This window comes from Balaenoptera borealis (genome assembly GCF_965194805.1).
Source record: "Balaenoptera borealis genome assembly, chromosome: 4".
NCBI classification, from domain to species: domain Eukaryota; kingdom Metazoa; phylum Chordata; class Mammalia; order Artiodactyla; family Balaenopteridae; genus Balaenoptera; species Balaenoptera borealis.
This window is the reverse complement of record NC_138861.1, coordinates 117,455,161-117,478,935: the sequence shown is the minus strand read 5'-3', so window position 1 is coordinate 117,478,935 and position 23,775 is coordinate 117,455,161. Positions and strand designations below refer to the sequence as shown.

The window sequence follows — 23,775 nt, the reverse complement described above, 5'->3', positions numbered from 1 at the left end:
ATTCATGTTCCGTATTTTAAATATTTCTTAAGGCCAACCCCAGATGAATTAATGCAGGACAATGTGTTCAGTGAAGTGTCACCTTTATACACTCCCTTTACCAAACCTACCAGCCTGTTTTCTTCTTCTCTGAGATGTGCTGATTTAACTCTGCCTGAGGATATCAGTCAGCTGTGTAAAGGTAATGATAAATACAACAAAGGATAGAAGTAATTCTGGAAGTGATTAAAATATAACCTAACATTTTAGTCCTTTAAATTTAATTTCTTTGGAGCAAGAAATTTAAGAATCAAGGAAAGGAAGTAGCACCAAACAAAAATTTTTTTATTATGTAAACCAAGGTCTTATTTTCATCTCAAATCTTAATGCTAAAATCAGATCTTCTGATTTCCAATGGAATTTCTACTACTACAATATTTGTATATCATATTTCATAAAATTTATTATAAGTGATCTCAAAAAATCATATTATTGATAGGATAGTCATCATTATATTCCATGTTTGTAGCAGAATATCACCTTTTCTCTTTTAATTCCTCTCTGAAGATTACAACTCACAGAATGTGTGTTTTAGGGACACCAGTATGTTACCTTTATACTGAAAAATTATCATGACATAAGCTGTGGCAGGAAATACTTACTGAACATTGGTTCAATCAAATATTTATTGAGTTTCTACTATGTTCCATACACTGTATCTGCAAGTATCATTTGTGCCAAATGGAGAGGCAGACAGACATTCAGTCGCATAATTACTGTTATAAATGTAGGTTAGTACGCGCGTAGTATAGTGGAAGCAGAGCCTCCCTGAGAGGACTTCTCAAAAGAGGCACAGATTGCCTCAAGACATAAAGATGGGACAGTGTGTTGGTTGCCTACCCAAGTGCTTTTTTCTGCCCTTCTTTCTTTCCTGCAGAGCTTGATATATCTGATAACGTATATCCCATATGTCTCTGATACAGAGAGTAAAAATTACACTTTTTTTCTCAAAGAAACTGAATACACAACCAATATGCATATCTGCATTTAATCCTCTGCATTTTGTAGTATGACTGTTCTTTTTTTTTAATAAGCAAGAGAATTTGCTTATGAAGCTAGACTTGAATTGCCACCATATGAGCAGATTTCCTCACCTCCCCTCCAGAATCTTAAAAATTTATATATAGAGGCCTTAGTTGGGTTCAGTTGTGTATTCAGTGCAGACAATCTCAACACCACATGTCTATCTCAAGGCTGTATTCTTGGAGCAGCTTCTGGGAGTGGGGAAGGCAAGCTGAACACACATTCCAAGGACAGGGGAAGGGGTGGGAGCCTCCATTTGCCAGGGTCCAGCTTGACATCAACTGGCTTTCATGTCTTTTTGATGACCTCCTGCAATAGGAGGAATACATAATGATGGGGTCCCAGGAAGGCCTCCCCAAGAAGTGCTACTCTGGCGCACAGATTATTTTGAGCTAAAAATAAGCAAGGCCCAAAAGACTCATAAAGAACTTTTGAACTTTCCCCTAACTGTTTAAAAGAACTGAAGATAGAAGACCTGTTCCAGGAAAGAGTTATCACCCACAGATAATTACAGAAAATGTGAACTCAGTGTGGTAGACAGGGAGGAACCTAGCAAGGCCCCTTTGATCAAAATCCTCTCTGTGTAGTATGACTATTCTAAAGGGAATCTTATTATGTTCTTCAGTTATTACTTTTTTATAATGTCAGCTATTATTGCCTGTTGCCTTTTAATAAAAACAGAAGGTGTGATAGCTTTTTAATTTTCCATTAATAGATATAAGCAGTGATTACCTGGCAGAAAGATCTATTGAAGAAGTGTATTACCTTTGGTGTTTAGCTGGAGGTGACTTGGAAAAAGAGCTTGTGAACAAGGAAATCATTCGATCCAAACCACCTATCTGCACACTCCCCAAGTAAGGAAAGAAAACTTCTCTTAGAAATGAGAAAAATCTAGTAATAACTTCTTTTTAATTTGATATTTTTTTCTTTTGGTAGACATTCCAGCTAAGTGATTATGAAAGCAATTGGGAGTCAATACCTTGTTTTCTTGGCCGAGTTCCTAATTACAGAGTTCCCATCAGTGTTTTTATTATTTTAATAAATATGGTTTTTTAATAAATAATTTGTTCTATGATCTATTTGAAGTAAAGTTATTATTATGGAACATCTCACAATAGTTGGTGATCAATAAAAGAAAAAAATGTACAAATCAGAAAGAACAGTAATGTTTAAGAGTTAATAAACTAGGCTAGTATGCCCATTATGAGGAACTATTTTTTTTTATTTCTAATGATATTTTAAAATGTACTCAGTGACCTCATTGCTTGTGCTAGAGATCATCATGGTGCTAAATCACTGTTGAGAAAAATCTGCAGAACTACATAAGGTCTTGGACACCATCCTGTAAATTATCTAGAAGTTAAATAAAAATACAACCCTAAGGGCCAAAATTGTTACTGTTCCATTGCTTTTCATATTTATTCATAAAGAAGAGAACCTGAATCTCTTTCCACCAATGCCTTAAAGTTTTAATTTTAGATTTTAGAACTAGATATGATCTTTGTAGGTCACTGTAGAATTCATCTGCTGATCATTTTTTTCTTCACATGTAAATTTTAGGTTAATTATTTGAATACACCACTAGCTCTCTACTTTTTTCCCCTCTTAAGCTGATTTTTAAATATTACTTCAATTATACTGTTCACACAATGAATTAAGTAGAAAATTAAGAAATAAGATGATGGAAATTATAAGAATAAATGGTTTGAAGGATATAAAAATTCTCAAAAGTAATTCTCTAAAATTCTAAATGCATTTATTATTCAGTATTCTTTCTCCTGAGGAGTTATCATCATTAGCCTCTTTCTTTCTTGTTCCCTTTATCATTTTTTACTCATATAAACTTCCTCAGGAACACATTTACATACTGTCAGGAGAGTAATTTAATCATTGTACCTTTATGAGCAAAGAGTATAAATCATACTCTTGTATTCCTAAAATGCTTTATATTTATATACTGTATTTATACCAACTCAACATATATTTAAAAATAAAAATTTTTTGGAGAAATTTCAACCAACAGTTACTTTTTTATTAACCCATTCAGTCTAAAATTTCTTTTTTTCTTTTGTTGAAGAGATTGATGATTTAGAATAAATTTTGTTTTCTAGAAGAAACAATAAATCAGATTTCTGTGCTCATTAAAATAATTATTGTTTTTTTAATCTCCTTTCAGTTTTCTCTTTGAAGATGGTGAAAGCTTTGGACAAGGTCGAGATAGAAGCTCACTATTAGATGACACCACTGTGACATTGTCATTATGCCAGCTAAGAAATGTAAGAATGGTATTTTGGCAAATTTGTTTCAGAACTTTCTCCCTTCCTTCCTTCCTTTTTTTTTTTTTTTAATAAAACCTTACAGATACACATGAATCCTTAAATTTCTGCCTGGTACTATAAAATATGTGAGAGTTTCTTTAAGGTATGTACCCAGGAGTGGCATTGTTGGAAAATAGGATCTGTACATCATCAGCTTAGTATATATTGTTATATTGTCTGTTCATAGAAGTGGCCTTATCACTTTATCTTTTTACCATCATTGGATAAGGGTTCTCATTTGTCCACATATGTGATAGCACATGGTCTTATCAAATTAAAAAAAATTATTGTTCTGAAAGGTGTAGAATGGTATTTTGCTATAATACTAATTTTCAATTTCCTGATTATAGTACAGTTATGAGCCTTTTCATATTTTTTGCCATTTGCTTACCTCTCTGTACATTACTAGTTCATATCTCTTGCCAGTTTTTTTGCGTGATTTCTTTGCGTGATTTGAGGACTTTAAAAAATGTATCCATTTACACAACCTTTGTTAGCTATACAGGCATACCTCAATTATCACACTTAGCTTTATTGCACTTCAGAGATATTGCATTTTTTACAAGTTGAAGGTTTGTGGCACCCATGCATCAAGCAAGTCTGTTGGCACCATTTTTCCAACGGCATTTGCTCACTTTGTGTCTCTGTGTCACATTTTGGTAATTCTTGCAGTATTTCAAACTTTTTCATTATTATTATATTTGTTATGGTAATCTGTGATTAGTGATTTTTATGTTACTGCTGTAATCGTTTTGGGGCACCACGAGCTACGCCCACATAAGATGGTGAACTTAATCTGTAAATGTATGTTCTGACCATTCCACCAACTGACTGTTCCATCTCTCTCCCTCTTCCCCGGCCTCCCTATTCCCTGAGACACAACAATGTTGAAACTAGGCCAGTTAATAACCCTACAGTGGCCTCTAAGTGTTAAAGTGAAAGGAAGAGTTTCTCATCTCTCACTTTAAATCAAAAGCTAGAAATGATTAAGCTTATTATTGATGAAGGTGTGTCAAAATGTGAGATAGTCCAAAAGCTAGGCCTCTTGTGCCAAACAGCCAAGATGTGAATGCAAAGAAAAAATACTTGAAGGAAATTAAAAGTGCTACTCCAGTGAACAGTGGTCTTGATAGAAGATGAAACCAGCCACAACATTCCCTTAAGCCAAAGCCTAATCCAGAGGAAGGCCCTGACTCTCTTCAGTTCTGTGAAGACTGAGAGAGGTGAGGAAGCTGAAGAAGAAAAGTTTGAAGCTAACAGCACTTGATTCATGAGTTATAAGAAAAGAAGCCATCTCTAGAACATAAAAGTGCAAGATGAAGTCAGCAAGTACTGATGTAGAAGCTGCAGGAAGTTATCCAGAAGATGTAACTAACATAATTAATGAATGTGGCTACACCAAACAACAGATTTTCCATGTAGATGAAACAGCCTTCTATTGGAAGAAGATGCCATCTAGACTTTCATAGCTAGAGAGGAGAAGTCAATGCCTGGCTTCAAAGCACAGACTGAGTCTCTTGTTTGGGGCTAATGCTGCAGCTGGTGACTTTAAGTTGAAGCCAGTGCTCATTTACCTCCTTTCTCTCTAAACCCAACTTTGTGTCTTACGTCATTGCATTTTTGTTACTCTTTTAGGCTTTTCCTGTCATTTAATATTTTACACATTATACAATAGGGGGATATTAGAATCTCTTATCTGCTATAATGCCAGGAACAGAAAATTAAAATATATGATGATTACACCTGATACCCTAAACTTATCATCTCTTTGAAGAGGAAGAATGTGTACAGTGGACAAAATAAGTAGCAATACAAGGTGGTAAACAATAAAGTATATCCAAAACATATGGTTTCAACTGATTGTATTTAACTCTTAATTTGTTTCTTTAATTTAAGTATAATCCAAATTATATGAATACAAGTTGAATGTAGGCTTCCATTTTATTTACTTCCTCAGTTCCCTTACATTTCCACTTTTGAAATTTAAAATACTTTTTTTCTATAATTATTAAGAAAAAATATTAATGTTGATTTTTAAAATAATGTGGAAAACAAATAATAATTTTTACCTTATACTTTTCTGTATAAGTATTTCTGACTTTTTTAAACCCTTAATATGCTAAATTTTTAACTAGAAAAAAAAGCAGACAAGTTACTAATAATATTTATGACTTTCAGGGCAGTAAAACCTAAGCTTTAAAAAAATATGTACGTTAATAATGCAGTAAAGATTGGGTAAAATCTTATTTTTCAACTTAGAATTTTAATACGTGAAAGAAATACCTCGAGGTTTAAGGGCAAAATGGGATAAATGCATGTCAAATTTTAGAGAAAAGTTAAGCATAAATCCAGTGTTTGCCAGATTCTCAGTGTTGGGTTTTCTTTGACTTTTAAAACTTCTGGGGATAACTCACGTGGATGAGCGCACAGTGGCTCTAATCAGCAGAAGGTCGATGCTGCTACACACCGATTTCCATCTTCTGTGTCGGTCCCCAGAGGAGCAGACACTCTGCCTTCTAGTTGGAAGTTGAACTGAACAGCAGAGCAGCATGCAGGGTGGTGGCATTAACTTTAATCACCCTGCTTAGCGTTTGTCTAAGATTTTACTTTACTACTGCCTACCTTCTTATGTTTTTGGAGAATATCTGTAATTCTGGCAATGTCATTATTTGGAGTAACATTTATTATAATGACTTTGTGAAAAAAATAAAAGAATTGAATTTGTCAGTTGATTTATCCGCCGTTTGAATCATCTATGTTCAAAGTATGATGTGAGAAATTCTTTTGAGTCCTTTTTATTAGCACCTTACTTTTGTCTTAGTTTGTATTAATGTCAAAACAAAAATAAATCTGACTTTAAGGGATATGTATGCAAAAGTACATTTTAAAATAATCTTCATATAATTTAAAAATATCCATTTATTAAATTTCATACTAATTTTAGTATTTCTGAATTGTGTTTGGATAACAATTATTATAGGTGTCTAACCTTTACAGGAGATACCTGGAGGTAAAAAATCAAAAACCAAAAAAATGGTTCTTCACAGCCAGATTTAATCACTGGAGCCATGGTATATTTGCATATTTATGTTAGGAATGTAATTTAGATTCTATCTTGTACTTTTCTTGCTACCTTTATAAATTCATAATTTTAATGTTATTTTTCCTTTTAAATATGGATCAGCGTTTCTGTCTCAGATCCTAAATATCACAAATACTTTCTCTCTAAATTCACAGAGATTAAAAGATGTTGATGGAGAAGCATTTTACCCACTACTTGAAGATGAGTGAGTATATCGTCTCGTTTTACACTTATTTTTCCTTTCAGTTTATATTATACTGGTAAGAAGCTTGTACATTTTCTTTGAAAAGTATTTCCTAAAAATAACACAAAAATATGGTGTTTTTAATTTTTAAAATTTTTATACCTTTTGTCAATTTTTCTGCTTTTGTTTCTCTTTTACAGTCAGTCTAATTTACCTCATTCAAACAGCAATAATGAGCTGTCTGCAGCTGCCACTCTCCCTTTAATCATCCGAGAGAGGGACACAGAGTACCAACTAAACAGAATCATTCTCTTTGACAGGCTGCTAAAGGTAGAGATTCTAAAGTGTAAAGTGTTATAAAGAGCCCACATACAATCCTTATTTTTTATTTCATTGGTAATTCTTAGGGAATCTTGATGTAATGAGAACACTAATTCTTGTGACCTATCTTTTCTGATTAACTTTAATTATAAAAATGATACCTGTTCATAGTACATAAAATTAAAAAGTAAACAAGATGGAGAAATCTATGCAAAATCATATCAGACAAAATATTAATATCCGTACTATTTAAAGAACACCTAAGGGGCGTTCCCTGGTGGTCCAGTGGGTAAGAATCTGCCTTCCAATGCAGGGGACATGGGTTCAATTCCTGGTCAAGGAGCTAAGATCCCACATGCTGCAGGGCAACTAAGCCTGCACGCTCTAGAGCCCGCACGCCACAACTAGAGAGCCCGCGTGCCACAACTACTGAGCCTGTGTGCTGTGGAGCCCACGCGCTGCAACTGCTGAGCCCGCGTGCTCTAGAGCCCATGCACCACAACTAGAGAGAAGCCCATGTGCCACAACGAAAGATCCCTGCATGCCACAACGAAGATCCAGCGTGCCACAACTAAGACCCAATGCAGCCAAATAAGTAAATGAACACCTAAAAACCAAAAGAAAAAGCACTATTATCGAAACAGAGAAATGGAAAAGAACACAACAGGAATACAACTAGTCAGTAAATCAATTCAAAATGTGTATCCTTACTAGGAATGAAAAAAAATTAAAATAACTTTTTCTTGCATACTGAATTAGCAAAGTGAATAAAGGTATATTGAGACTGGAACTCTCATTCTTTTAGAGTAAGTGTAAGGTGTTAGAAACATTCTGTAAAACAATTGAAAGTATGTATCAAGAGCGTTAACAACATCCATACCCTTTGTCCTAGTAATTCTCTTATAGAAATCTCTCCTAACATACAAATTTACAAAATGACAAATTTATATGCAAATATATAGAAGAAACCATAATAATAACATATTTGTTTAATACTTTCTATATCACCAGATATTTTACAAAGTGCCTTACATACATTATTTTACCCATATGAGACTGGTAATATTATTCTCATTATGAGTCTTTCTTAATTCTCCCAGAGCACAAAATAGAGAGGAATGATTAAAAAGCAGTAGAATCAGCTCCTCTCTTTGATTGTGTAATAGGAGATTTACAGAAGATAGGGAACCATTGCACTGCTAATTTATATGTATTAATAACATCAAAGTAATTTCAGGTACTTAGAAATGTATTACAGTTCACCTTCAGCTTTTTCACTGGTATGTTGAGATCTGTCTACACTAAAAAGATGACACTAGTAATTTGAGATATTTTTCATATCTTTTTTTATCTGTAGGCTTATCCATATAAAAAAAATCAAATCTGGAAAGAAGCAAGAGTCGACATTCCTCCTCTTATGAGAGGTTTCACCTGGGCTGCTCTTCTGGGAGTTGAGGTAAAAAAGAAAAGAGAAGGTTGGAAGCTGATTAATAGTGGTAGGAAAAAAGAATGAAAGTGCTTTCTGAATGTGTACTTTTCAAGTTGCTAGAAAATTATGTAGTAAAATATGAACATTAAGAATATTTGGCAATTTTAAGTGAAAGGAATAGAGGAAAAGAGTAGACTAGATAGAATAGAAAAATATAATTGATGGTTTGTTAGATTTATTCCATTTAACGTTGTATTTAATGGACTCACAGAAATTATCTTGATTATTAATTTTAAAATCAAAATATTTTAAGAATATATTATATCATTTATAAGTCTATAGTCCTGCTTATAAAGTATGTTCATCTTGGAATAGGATTGCCTATTTGTAACTAATGCTGTCTAAATTTGGAAAACTCTTCCACTCTAATTTGAACCTTGTCAGAAATCATTAACATAATGATTTAGTGCCTTTTGGCACATCTGTCTTACCAGAAACATGCTGCTAAGAGAAATAGCTACTTTATCTTCTACAACACCTTATCTGTGGCAGTGAGGAAAGGAGAGGTGTCACAAAATTAGTAGGGTGATTTGCAGTGGTATCAGAGAACAGCAGTCATGATAATGGGCCAAATCCTGCCAGATTATTTCATTTTCTGTAATTTCTTTGTCATTTTGCCTTCATGTATTTTCTTTTAGATATCTTATGGATGTCCATCACCTATTTTTGTGTGTGTGAATTTCCCCAAATATTTTTAATCCTTTTAACTCTCTGTTGAAAGATTTCCTTTCTTCATTCCTGATTCCCTTGATGAGAGTCTCTAAATATCTTTGACTTTGGTTGGTTGCTTTACAAGAATGTCTACTGTTCTATCATACATTAATAGTTAGAATTGTAGAACCATATAATGCTTAAAATTCAAGAGGACTTCCAAGGTCAGGTTGTCCAAATCTTTCATTAAATAGATGTGCCAGAGAAGTTGGCACAGCACAGAGTTTGAACCCCAAATTCCTGGCTGTTTCTCTACCATTACGATTAACCAGACTAATAAGAAGTATTCCATGCTTGGGATACTGACCAAACATTTGAAGTGGTTTATTCAGTTTTTATTTCTGTAATAGTATAACTGAAAAATGTAAATGATCCCTTCAGTCCCTTAATGATTTTATAACTACATGATATTCCACTCTTTAATTCATCCCAAACTTCGGCTTCCTGGTGCTCAGCTACCACTGCTTTAAACAGTTTCACTTTACTTTTGCTTTCATTACCAACTTTAACAGGGAAGTTTCTTGTGGATGAACCCTACTCCCCTCCCCGGAATTTTTAAAAAATTTCTTCATGAAATTTACTATGCGTGAGATAACAGTGAATAGAGAACAGCAAGGCTGTGTTTTGTGTTGCTGTGGAGGCTGGGAGATTGGCTAAGCATGGTCATTAGCCACATGACTCATTCAACACATTTGTCTTCCAGTGTGTCTAATTCAAATGTCTGCCTTAGCAAAATGGTAAATTGTCTCAGACTTTCATCACAGACTGTCAAAGACGTAGAAAATTTTTCTAAGGAGTATACTTTGGGTTTGAGTGTGCCTATCTATAATTGGGTATGTTTTCAAAGATAGATATTTATAAGTAGATTTTTCCTAAATTTATAATGTTTAAGGGTATGATAAAGTAATATATCTTCTCTTATTTTTTGCAGGGGGCTATTCATGCCAAGTATGATGCAATTGATAAAGATACTCCAATTCCTACAGATAGACAAGTATGATTTAGATTTTCTTAAACAACCTAAGATAAGTCTGCCCAATCTTTAAATTTTAAAAAGGCATGAGGAATTTTCTTCCTTTTATTATGAATACTCAGCAGCCATCATATGCATATGGTGTTAGAGAAGCATAACTCTTACCTCTTTAAGATCTACTCTAACTCATTAGTGAGTTAGAACTGTTCCTTTTAGGAGTTTAGGCCAAGTAACTTTTCCTAATAATGTACTTTTTTGTCTGAAGAATTTGTCCTTTATTTAGACCAGATTGTAAAGGAAGGTTTTTTTAAAACTAAATTAATACATACCTTTTCAAAAGAAATGGTCTGCTTTCCTTGTTTAAGTATACTTACAACTTTTTGGTGTTTCCAGTGGATTAGTATAAAATTCAAAAACTTCAGACACCAGGATTATGTAGGTTGCCTATTCTGAATTTTATACTACAGTTTCTCCTTTTCCTTATCTTGGGATTTATTGGCGACCAGTCCATTATAGTTTTCCTTATTGTTTGGCTATTTTACAGATTGAAGTGGATATTCCTCGTTGTCATCAGTATGATGAACTGCTGTCATCACCAGAAGGTCATGCAAAATTTAGGCGTGTATTAAAAGCCTGGGTCGTGTCTCATCCTGATCTTGTGTATTGGCAAGGTAACTTTTTTTCCCTATTACTAAGATACTTTTTGAAGTGTTAGGAACATGTTGCACGACTGACAATTTTTAAAATCAGAACAAAATATCATTGGCTTTGAGAAAAGTCAATACTAAAGCTATGCTCCATTTTTTGAGAGGTTTATATGAGAACTTTTTTTTTAACTTTGTCTAAATGTCTAATGAATATCATTTAAATGCAAGACATTTAATGAGACAACTTGCTGTCATGTTGATTAGGAAAGTATAAAGAATATTTTGTGCTATTGTAATCTTTGTGAATACATTTTTTAATACTTATGCAAATAATAAAATAATTTTGTACCACAAATAATTTGGGGCAAGTTTATATTCTTGGCATTTAATGATTTACAACTTATGCTTATCATGGTTATTGGGAATTGGGGAATAGGATATCACCCTGAACTTCTCATTTTTTTCTCTCTTTTTTAAAAAATATCTTTAATGCTCCATATCCTTGATTTGTAGCTTTCCTCATTACTATTTTTGTGGTCATTGATAAATTCATGAATGAGAAAACCATTCCACCTAGTCTTATTTTTGAATTTGTTGTAGTAGTGCTTATATTTCAATTCTGTGTCTATTTCTGGCCAAACCTGAAAATGAAGCTATTATTTTTCCTAGCTCTGTTCATTTTAGAGTTCTAACAGTTATAGATAAATTTATATACATTCTTTTAACATAACAGTGTATGAACAGCATTATTATCAATAAAAGAAATATGTCATGTATTTGTATTTTACTTCACAATTTTTTAAAGAATTTTTTTTCATCATCCCAGAGAAACATGTAAGAAAAATTTTCATCTCCTAGATAAGGAAACCTGTCTGGAGTTAAGTGATTGCCAAGATCACACAGTCAGGGACTATATGCAAGCCTTCTATCATTTTTACATTTTTCTATTACTATATTTCTCTCTTCAACTCATAATAACCTTGATAATAATAATGGTTGGTTTATTTTGGACATTTACTATGTGCCAATCACCATCAGTTACTCCTCACAATAACGCATGACGTAATATATTTCTGAATGGGTAATACGTACAATGCTTAATCTATATAGAAGTAATGCAGAGAACTGAATAAGGTATATATCTACAGTTCTGTTGGATTAAGTTTATTTGAATTCTTTCCCCAACCTCTCTCCATCAGGTCTTGACTCACTTTGTGCTCCATTTCTGTATTTAAATTTCAATAATGAAGGTAAGCCTATTTATCATTTAAATAATTATTGTGCATATTATTTTAAAATATTTTAATCAAACGTGAAAGTTTTTTATTTTCATTGTACGGTTCTTGCTCTCTTCCTAGTAGATATTGTAAATTTCTGTGAAATAATCTATTAGACTCATTTTAGAGGATGTGAAGGATTAATTTATTACTGGAGAGTTTCAGCTGTGACTAGAGATTTAGGGAAAACCTGATGGATTATTCTAAACGCATTCATCTACTTTGGTGACTATTTTTATGAAACTTTGGAGAAAATTCTGACTTTTTTAGAGATTAGTTTTGGTCTATATATACTTTCTAAACAATCTGTAAAGAAAACAATATTGATACTGTATCCTCCAGAGTCTTTTATTTCAACCACTACCTCCTTTTTTTTTTAAGCCACTACCTCCTTAATGAAGACTTTTCTTACCCTCTTGAATCCATATAGCACTTTGTATTTCCAGAAATTTATCTTCTGTATGTTTCATATTACAGTTATTTATATACTAATATAGTAACCCTTTTTTTGGTTAGCGGCTTTTTTAAATGACAAGGGTCTTTTTTTGTTTTCTGTTCCCTCATATAATGCCTTTTATAGTAGGTTTTTCAATAAATATTTGAATATTTATTGTGAATATCCCTAATGATATCACATGCAGAGAGTGTTACCATGTATAGCGTGAATCCTTAGAAGCCTCAATCTCAGAATCTCCATTTCTTCAAATTCTATTTCATATCAGAATTTGCATAGATTTCTGGAATTTGAGTTGCGATAGCATAATCCCAGAGAACTAAAATTTCACTATTTGAATACTTTTTTAAATGCCTGTTCTCTGATATTAGTCTTTAGACTAGGTTTTGTTGTGTTTAGTTAAGCATAGCTCATTATCACACATACTGATCCAAAAATAGTAAGGGATCTGTGTTTGAAAGAACAATTTATTGCTAGTGTTTCTAAATCCAAAGTTCTCAGGCTCTTTGCATCAACAAAAATTAGGGATCTTGAGGTTTATGTAGCTCATTAATAATGGTTATATTTAGAGATTTTAAAAATGCATAAACTTCTGATAATAAAGGTTTTTATTCTTGTAGGATAATGATTGCTGTGGTAGTTTGCTTTTTTGTTTGTTGTTTATTTTTGTTTTTTGGGTTTTTTGTTTGTTTTTTGGGGTTTTTTTTTTTTTTGCTGCTGCAGTAGTTTGAAACTGAAAAGTTTCTAAGGTGGTTATCTTCTGTTGTCCGAAATATTTTCTGTTTTAAATGGTACAGGGTTTTTCCCCTTTAATTTTGTGCTTCCATCAATTATTAACATAACTCTTGTTTAAAAATAGATTCAAGGAATGTGTGCTAAGTGAGTGAATGACTGCTCATCTTTTACCTCATTAACTAATTTGTTGTATTTGCCTTACTCTTTCTTAGCCTTGGCTTATGCCTGTATGTCTGCTTTTATCCCCAAATACCTGTATAACTTCTTCTTGAAAGACAACTCGCATGTAATACAAGGTAAGCAAATGTGTTTCTTTGCCTTTTTATAGGGAAAGCACTTATGTCAAAAGTGACCAATACTCAGTTAAATTTATGATTTTGACCCAATAAAATATGGTGACAGTCTATCACTAAAACACATGAAGAGATCATTAAGTTTAGTCTCTTCTCCAAGTCCACAAAGAATTATGGTATTTTTCTAATGACTATTTAATATCTAATCTCAGTTTGGTTCAAATTCAGGCATGCCAGTTTAAGAAAATAAAAGTCCAGCTGTTTGTTTCTCTCACTATTAACATTGCCTACAAAAAGCTTCACCATGGAGCAAGCCTATCATGAATTAGTAAAAAGCTTAAATAGTGTTTAATTGTGTAAGTAAATAGAATATTAAAAACACTTCTCATTCATCTTATTCACCATGCTTGATCACCCAAAATATCCTCCCACTTTCTTTTCTTTCCTAAAAGATACCTCCTCCTTCAGAGTTCAAGATGTAGCATAACCCATCTGTGAATTCTTTCAGGACAACTTCAGCCACATTCAAACTTTTATATAATTTTTTGAGCTCATTTTTGAAAGTAGTGTAACAAGTTTAATAATAAATACTTGTGAATCAGACAAACTGTTTCAAATTTAAGTTTCATTACTTATTGTGAGTCTTAAACAAATAACTTAAGTTTGCTAGGTATAATGTTGCTCATATCTGAAATAAAGATTGTTGTAAAGGTTAAGCATTATAAGATATGTAAATATCTAGCACATAAAAACATTCATTTCAATAACAATAATTATTACTATATTGTTATTTTTACTATTATTACTATTTTTATTATCATTATTACAATTTTTTGATAATGTAATTATTGTCATGGTAATATATATCATTTTATGTCTTATATTTTCAAGAAGATTTTAATGTTTTAAGGACAGGGAATTTTCTTAGAGTTTTGTATTTCTTTTGGAACAGACTACAAAGCTGGTTGCAGTCTCCCCATTTACAATTTTTATGAAACTTATCCAACACCCCCTTCATTTAGACTTTTTTACTTACATGTATGTCTTATTAAGTCTGTTAAACTTTAAACAACTTAAAGCTGATGCTGTGTTTATTTATACCTGTGTCATTATGGTTTCATATAATTCACTCAATTTGAGTAGATAAAGCAGGAAAACTACAAGCTGTGTCTGATTTATCAAAAATTCTGAGTAAGTAGGGTCTCAATTAGCAATATTTTTACTTAGTTAGAAATGAGTATAAAACTAGAGTACCAGAGGTCAATATAATGAAAAAATAATTAGAAAGGAAGCAGAAAGGGAAATGTAAATTAAAAAGATAAAGAGACTGAAAATAAGAGGAAAAGAATATGGATAAATAGCACAACACATACAATTTTTCCATCATCATTTACATTGGTATATAGAGAAAAATATTAAAATTCTTTTAACAAGCTTAATGTTTGTGTTTACAAGCACATTGAGGCATGTGATCATTCATGGTTCTCTGTGTCTACCACATAGATGGGTGCTAGAAATTGAAGTAATGATCCATTGTCTCTATGTTAGTTTTGAAATGTAATTTCTATTGATTTGTATTTGTATTTTGAAATGATTTGGCCGAAAATGGATATACCCAAGTCCCTGTACATTCCTAGGATGTGGACTTATATATAGTTGGGATTAACTTAAGAATGTATTTTTTAGAGGGCAACATCTTTTTGTTTTGATTTTTTATAATTAAGAACAAGTATATTTTATAGGAAGGAACTTCCCTTTTGCTTGTACGTTAATTTAGTAAAGCCATCCAACTTCAAGAGTCATGTAATATCATCTTCCAAGAATTTATGAATTGATGTTCTGTAAGTGTATACCTTGTATCTTAATAAGGATATGTTCCATACTTATTCATAGTTTTCTTACTATCCTTTGTCAGTAATGTTTATTATAGAGTTGACAGTGTACTCTAAGATTCCGTAATACCAAAATGAGCAGATTTAATAATACCTTGGATGATACCAGGAGATTTCAGGGGCTATTCAGTGCAAAATATGTCAAACAGTCACCAAAGACAAACTGACAAGATTAAAGGGAGAAAATAGTCAGATTAGTGTTTGTGCAACACAAAAGGTGATTCCTTAATCCTCAGTTAAACATAAGTCAGCAGTATAATGCTGTTATGTTTAAAGCTAACATGAGGAGAGGAACCAAGATGGTGCAGTAGAAAGACGTGCTCTCACTCCCTCTTGTGAGAACACCAGAATAACAACTAGCTGCTGGACAGTCATTGACAGGAAGACACTGGAGCTCACCAAAAAAGATACCCCACATCCAAAGACAAAGGAGAAGCCACAATGAGATGGTAGGAGGGGCACAATCACAGTAAAATCAAATCCCATAACTGCTGGGTGGGTGACTCACAGACTGGAGAACACTTATACCACAGAAGTCCACCCACTGGAGTGAAGGTTCTGAGCCCCACGTCAGGCTTCCCAACCTGGGGGTCCAGCAACGGAAGGAGGAATTCCTAGAGAATCAGACTTTGAAGCCTAGTGGGATTTGATTGCAGGACTTCGACAGGACTGAGGGAAACAGAAACTCCACTCTTGAAGGGCACACACAAAGTAGTGTGTGCATCGGGACCCAGGGGAACAAGCAGTGACCCAAGGGGAGACAGAGCCAGACCTACCTGCTAGTGTTGGAGGGTCTCCTGCAGAGGCAGGGTGTGACTGTGGCTCACCTTGGAGACAAGGACACTGACAGCAGAAGTTCTGGGAAGTACTTCTTGACGTGAGCCCTCCCAGAGTCTGTCATTAGCCCCACCAAAGAGCCCAGGTAGGCTCCAGTGTTGGGTTGCCTCAGGCCAAACAACCAACAGGGAGGGAACCCAGCCCCACCCATCAACAGTCAAGCAGATTAAACTTTTACTGAGCTCTGCCCACCAGAGCAACAGTCAGCTCTACCCACCACCAGTCCCTCCCATCAGGAAACTTACACAAGCCTCTTAGATAGCCTCATCCACCAGAGGGCAGATAGCAGAAGCAAGAAGAACTACAATCCTGCAGCCTGTGGAACAAAAACCACATTCACAGAAAGATAGACAAGATGAAAAGGCAGAGGGCTATGTACCAGATGAAGGAACAAGATAAAACCCCAGAAAAACAACTAAATGTAGTGGAGATAGGCAACCTTCCAGAAAAAGAGTTCAGAATAATGATAGTGAAGATGATCCAGGACCTCGGAAAAAGAATGGAGGCAAAGATCGAGAAGATGCAAGAAATGTTTAACAAAGACCTAGAAGAATTAAAGAACAAACAAACAGAGATGAACAGTACAATAACTGAAATGAAAACTACACTAGAAGGAATCAATAGCAGAATAACTGAGGCAGAAGAACGGATAAGTGACCTGGAAGACAGAATGGTGGAATTCACTGCTGTGGAACAGAATAAAGAAAAAAGAATGAAAAGAAATGAAGACAGCCTAAGAGACCTCTGGGACAACATTTAACGCAACAACATTCGCATTATAGGGGTCCCAGAAGGAGAAGAGAGAGTGAAAGGACCCGAGAAAATATTTGAAGAGATTATAGTCGAAAACTTCCATAACATGGGAAAGGAAATACCACCCAAGTCCAGGAAGCACAGTGAGTCCCATACAGGATAAACCCAAGGAGAAACACACCGAGACACCTAGTAATCAAATTGGCAAAAATTAAAGACAAAGAAAAATTATTGAAAGCAACAAGGGAAAAACGACAAATAACATACAAGGGAACTCCCATAAGGTTAACAGCTGATTTCTCAGCAGAAACTCTACAAGCCAGAAGGGAGTGGCATGATATACTAAAAGTGATGAAAGGGAAGAACCTATAACCAAGATTACTCTACCCGGCAAGGATCTCATTCAGATTCGATGGAGAAATCAAAAGCTTTACAGAGAGGCAAAAGCTAAGGGAATTCAGCACCAGCAAACCAGCTCTACAACAAATGCTAAAGGAACTTCTCTAAGTGGGAAACACAAGAGAAGAAAAGGACCTACAAAAACAAACCCAAAAGAATTAAGAAAATGGTAATAGGAACATACATAGCAATAATTACCTTAAATGGGAATGGATTAAATGCTCCAACCAAAAGACACAGGTTCACTGAATGGATACAAAAATAAGCCCCGTCTATATGCTGTCTACAAGAGACCCACTTCAGACCTAGGGACACATACAGATGAAAGTGAAGGGATGGAAAAAGATATTCCATGCAAAAGGAAATCAAAAGAAAGGGGGAGTAGCAACACTCGTAACAGATAAAATAAACTTTAAAATGAAGACTGTTACAAGAGATAACGAAGGACACTACATAATGATCAAGGGAGCAATCCAAGAAGAAGCTATAACAATTATAAATATATATGCACCCAACATAGGAGCACCACAATACATAAGGCAACTGCTAACAGCTATAAAAGAGGAAATCAACAGTAAGACAATAATAGTGGGGGATTTTAACACCTCACTTACACCAATGGGCAGATCATCAACACAGAAAAGTAATAAGGAAACACAAGGTTTAAATGACACAATAGACCAGATAGATTTAATTGATATTTATAGGACATTCCATCAAAAAACAGCAGATTACACTTTCTTCTCAAGTGCACATGGAACATTCTCCATGATAGATCACATCTTGGGTCACAAATCAAGCCTTGGTAAATTTAAGAAAATTGAAATCATGCCAAGCATCTTTTCTGACCACAACGCTATGAGATTACAAATGAATTACAGGGGAAAAAACATAAAAAACACAAACACATGGAGGCTAAACAATACGTTACTAAATAACCAAGAGATCACTGAAGAAATCAAAGAGAAAATCAAAAAATACCTAGTGACAAATGACAATGAAAACACGACGATCCAAACCTATGGGATGCAGCAAAAGCAGTTCTAAGAGGGAAGTTTATAGCTATACAAGCCTACCTCAAGAAACAAGAAAAATCTCAAATAAACAATCTAACCTTACACCTAAAGGAACTAGAGAAAGAAGAACAAACAAAACCCAAAGTTAGCAGAAGGAAAGAAATCATAAAAATCAGAGCAGAAATAAATGAAATAGAAACAAAGAAAACAATAGCAAAGATCAATAAAACTAAAAACTGGTTCTTTGAGAAGATAAACAAAATTGATAAACCATTAGCCAGACTTATCAAGAAAAAGAGGGAGAGGACTGAAATCAATAAAATTAGAAATGAAAAAGGAGAAGTTACAACAGACCCCGCAGAAATACAAAGCATCCTAAGAGACTACTACAAGCAACTCTATGCCAATAAATTGGACAACCTAGAAGAAATCGACAAATTCTTAGAAAAGTATAACCTTCCAAGACTGAACCAGGAAGAAACAGAAAATATGAACAGACCAATCACAAGTAATGAAATTGAAACTGTGATTAAAAATCTTCCAACAAAAGTCTAGGACCAGATGGCTTGACAGGTGAATTCTATCAAACATTTAGAGAAGAGCTAATACCCATCCTTCTCAAAGTCTTCCAAAAAATTGCAGAGGAAGGAACACTCCCAAACTCATTCTATGAGGCCACCATCAGCCTGATACCAAAACCAGACAAAGATACTACAAAAAAAGAAAATTACAGACCAATATCACTGATGAATATAGATGCAAAAATCCTCAACAAAATACTAGCAAACAGAATCCAACAGCACATTAAAAGGATCATACACCATGATCAAGTGGGATTTATCCCAGGGATGCAAGGATTCTTCAATACACGCAAATCAATCAATGTGATACACCATATTAACAAATTGAAGAATAAAAACCATATGATCATCTCAATAGATGCAGACAAAGCTTTTGACAGAATTCAACACCAATTTATGATAAAAACTCTCCAGAAAGTGGGCATTGAGGGAACCTACCTCAACATAATAAAGGCCATATATGACAAACCCACAGCTAACATCATTCTCAATGGTGAAAAACTGAAAGCATTTCCTATAAGATCAGGAACGAGACAAGGATGTCCACTCTCACCACTATTATTCAACATAGTTTTGGAAGTCCTAGCCACGGCAATCAGAGAAGAAAAAGAAATAAAAGGAATACAAATTGGAAAAGAAGAAGTTAAACTGTCACTGTTTGCAGATGACACGATACTATACATAGAGAATCCTAAAACTGCCACCAGAAAACTACTAGAGCTAATCAATGTATTTGGTAAAGTTGCAGGATACAAAATTAATGCACAGAAATCTCTTGCATTCCTAAACACTAATGATGAAAAATCTGAAAGAGAAATTAGGAAAACACTCCCATTTACCACTGCAACAAAAAGAATAAAATACCAAGGAATAAACCTACCTAAGGAGACAAAAGACCTGTATGCAGAAAATTATAAGACACTGATGAAAGAAATTAAAGATGATACAAATAGATGGAGAGATATACCATGTTCTTGGATTGGAAGAATCAATATTGTGAAAATGACTATACTACCCAAAGCAATCTACATATTCAGTGCAATCCCTAGCAAATTACCAATGGCATTTTTTACAGAACTAGAACAAAAAATCTTAAAATTTATATGGAGACACAAAAGACCCCGAATAGCCAAAGCAGTCTTGAGGGAATAAGACGGAGCTGGCGGAATCAGACTCCCTGACTTCAGACCATACTACAAAGCTACAGTAATCAAGACAATATGGTACTGGCACAAAAACAGAAACATAGATCAATGGAACAAGATAGAAAGCCCCAGAGATAAAGCCACGCACCTATGGTCAACTAATCTATGATAAAGGAGACAAGGATATACAATGGAGAAAAGACAGTCTCTTCAATAAGTGGTAATTTATTGGGAAAACTGGAGAGCTACATGTAAAAGAATGAAATTAGAACATTCCCTAACACCATACACAAAAATAAACTCAAAATGGATTCAAGACCTAAATGTAAGACCGGACACTATAAAACTCTTAGAGGAAAACATTGCAAGAACACTCTTTGAGATGAATCACAGCAAGATCTTTTTTGATCCACCTCCTAGAGTAATGGAAATAAAAACAAAAATAAACAAATGGGACCTAATGAAACTTCAAAGCTTTTGCACAGCAAAGGAAACCATAAACAAGACGAAAAGACAACCCTCAGAATGGGAGAAAATATTTGCAAACAAATCAACAGACAAAGGATTAATCTCCAAAATATATAAACAGCTCATGCAGCTCAATATTAAAAAAACAAACAGCCCAATCCAAAAACGGGCAGAAGAACTAAATAGGCATTTCTCCCAAGAAGACATACAGATGGCCAAGAAGCACATGAAAAGCTGCTCAACATCACTAATTATTAGAGAAATGCAAATCAAAACTACAATGAGGTATCACCTCAAACCAGTCAGAATGGGCATCATCAGAGAATCTACAAACAACAAATGCTGGAGAGGGTGTGGAGAAAAGGGAACCCTCTTGCACTGTTGGTGGGAATGTAAATTGATACAGCCACTATGGAGAACAGTATGGAGGTTCCTTAAAAAACTAAAAATAGAATTACCATACAATCCAGCAATCCCACTACTGGGCATATACCCAGAGAAAACCATAATTCAAAACAACACATGCACCCCAATGTTCAGTGCAGCACTATTTACAATAGCCAGGTCATGGAAGCAACCTAAATGCCCATTGACAGACGAATGGCTAAAGAAGAGGTGGTACATATATACAATGGAATATTACTCAGCCGTAAAATGGAACGAAATTGAGTCATTTGTTGAGATGTGGATGGATCTAGAAACTGTCATACAGAGTGAAGTAAGTCAGAAAGAGAAAAACAAATATCGTATATTAAGACATGTATGTGGAACCTAGAAAAATGGTACAGATGAACCGGTTTACAGGGCAGAAGTTGAGATACAGATGTAGAGAACAAACGTATGGACGATAAGGGGGGAAAACCGTGGTGGGGTGGGGATGGTGGTGTGCTGAATTGGGCGATTGGGATTAACATGTATACACTGATGTGTGTAAAATTGATGACTAATAAGAACCTGCTGCATAAAAAAATAAAATAAAATTCAAAAATTCAAAAAAAAAAAAAGGATTCAACAGCACTTCTGTTTTCTCCATAAGCGTTGAATAAGTCAAATTCTCTTCCCATTTGCTGTGATTCAGAGTTAGTAGTTGTAGTTTGTAGGTTAAATGTATGGAGTCAATGAAATGTCATTAGAAATTTTAAGACTCACAATACATAAAAAAGACATTTTTAGCAAGACAATTATTAGAATAATACTGTATCTTTTTATTAAATGTATTCTTCAATTTTTATAGAAAGAACAGTCAAAATTTTAAACTCAAGTTTGGTTTTTAAAAAAAATGCCATAGGGCTTATTTGTATTTTTCTTAATAATACAGTTTATAGTGTTTATTTATAATATATACCACATTATAAAATATTCCATATAACTTTTACAAGGATCATGTTTACAGTGAAATGTCTGTAATATATTAAATGTGCTTTTCAAATAATTTTGACTGTAATAAAACATTTGCGCAAAACACTCCTAAGCATATCTTACCAGAATCCACTTTCTATGTCTCACCTTAAATTACTTTGAAATAAAGAGTAATAGCATGCTACATGATACATAGCCACAGCTCTAATGTATAAAAGATACATTTAAAAGGAAAAATATATGCACCCTTTTTGTCTGATGGAATCATTGCCTTTAATATAGACCACAATAAATAAAATGGTCTTAGCTCTTTTTTTTTTTTTTTTGGAAAGACAAACATGAACCTGTAGTGTTAAGTGAACTTTCATATATGAAAGCCTGGAAATAATCTTTTTCCAAATTTGTCAGGCCTCTACAAGCATAGTGCTTAGCTAGATTCCTGTGCTTTAGGAAAGATGAAGATATTTGGAGAATTCTCAGAAAAACAATTAGAATAGGACTTATAAAATGAGTTGGTTATGTTATTTATGAGATGGCTGGATGGTGCCTCACTAGATGGCCAGCTCTTACAGGGCCATATTAGATAGCTTCCATTACATTAACTTCTGTGTTGGTTCGGTAGAGATTCCTGTTTTTAACCTCTAAAAAGTTTCATTTCTCCACAAATTGTTTCATATTTCAAATAGATATATGTTGAAAAAGATGAGTTTTCATACTTTTTAACTATGAACTTCTTTAATACACTTTGAAAAGGCTTATTATACAGATAAGCAAGACCATATCTTGTTTCATATATGGAAATACAAGAGAAACCACAGTGTACACAGCACGAATTTGGAGAGATTGGTCAGAAAGGCCAAAAAGACTCATATTTAGTTTGATTAATCAGTAATGTACTTTAACATTCAGTCTTTTTCCAAGGGATTTCATAGCCAAATATAGGAAATAAATGTGCAAATAACTAATTATAAGTCAATGAAATAAGTATACATATTACTATGTTAGCCCAGAGGAAGAAGTGAGGTGAGGTTATTTTGATTTTTTAACTTTGCTTATGGTGGCAAAGGAAAGAAACAGCATGTCTGGAAAGGTTTCGTAAGAGACAGGATACTTATTGACGAACTTGAAATTTGAGTAGGAATTTGCTTGGTGAAAGGGAGAAAGACATTCTGAAGACAGAGGACAGTGAAAAGAACTGAGATTTAAAAAGTGCAAAATGGATTGATAAAACAGCCAGTAGTCAAATCTGGTCCATGGAGCCAGAGAAAGAGGGATGGAGAGCTAAAGAATGAGCTGAAACAGTACAGTGATTATTGGTTGCCAAAGTTTATGGAAGAGCAATGATTTATTCTTCTTCAAAATGTGTATTTTAGGCTTGGAATTAGAAATACTCAGTTCTCATTTTATTGGTTTCCCTCTTTGATTGTCCTCCTGTCCCCCTGTGTTTTATGGTGTTTTAAGCTTTAAAGTTCAAAATAACATTGATTTTGATTAACATAAATACCACGTACACACTTTGTTTCCCATAGTTTTGGAAAACTCCTGTGTCATATGAAACCAATCAATTCAACAGCTAATTGTAATACTGCATATTCATTTAGTCATTTAATTGTCTCTACTGAGATGAAAAGTTTCTATATTCAATAGCAACATTAAATCTTCTTTGAAAACATGTTTTTTTATTTTTTTTTTAGTTTTTATAAATTTATTATTTGTTTTTGGCTGTGTTGGGTCTTTGTTGCTGCCCGCAGGCTTTCTCTAGTTGAGGCAAGCAGGGGC

The 23,775-nt window shown here is 33.9% G+C and overlaps 1 protein-coding gene across 8 annotated transcripts in view; it reads left to right on the top strand.

Moving 5' to 3' along the window:
• Positions 1-23,775, top strand: part of TBCK (TBC1 domain containing kinase) — a 243,420-nt gene that overhangs the window by 68,029 nt on the left and 151,616 nt on the right. For 7 of the 8 annotated variants that reach the window (XR_014243643.1, XR_014243644.1, XR_014243645.1 and 4 more), the window contains 10 exons: positions 33-181; positions 1,778-1,916; positions 3,239-3,338; positions 6,618-6,667; positions 6,847-6,976; positions 8,325-8,423; positions 10,099-10,161; positions 10,685-10,811; positions 11,987-12,037; positions 13,466-13,549. Coding sequence is in view for 5 of the 8 variants with exons in the window: in XM_082389065.1 (XP_082245191.1) it covers positions 33-181; positions 1,778-1,916; positions 3,239-3,338; positions 6,618-6,667; positions 6,847-6,976; positions 8,325-8,423; positions 10,099-10,161; positions 10,685-10,811; positions 11,987-12,037; positions 13,466-13,549 (992 nt within the window). In the remaining 3 variants the exon portion in view is untranslated. The remainder of the gene's footprint in view (positions 1-32; positions 182-1,777; positions 1,917-3,238; positions 3,339-6,617; positions 6,668-6,846; positions 6,977-8,324; positions 8,424-10,098; positions 10,162-10,684; positions 10,812-11,986; positions 12,038-13,465; positions 13,550-23,775) is intronic. The other variant, XM_082389068.1, reaches the window with a different exon arrangement.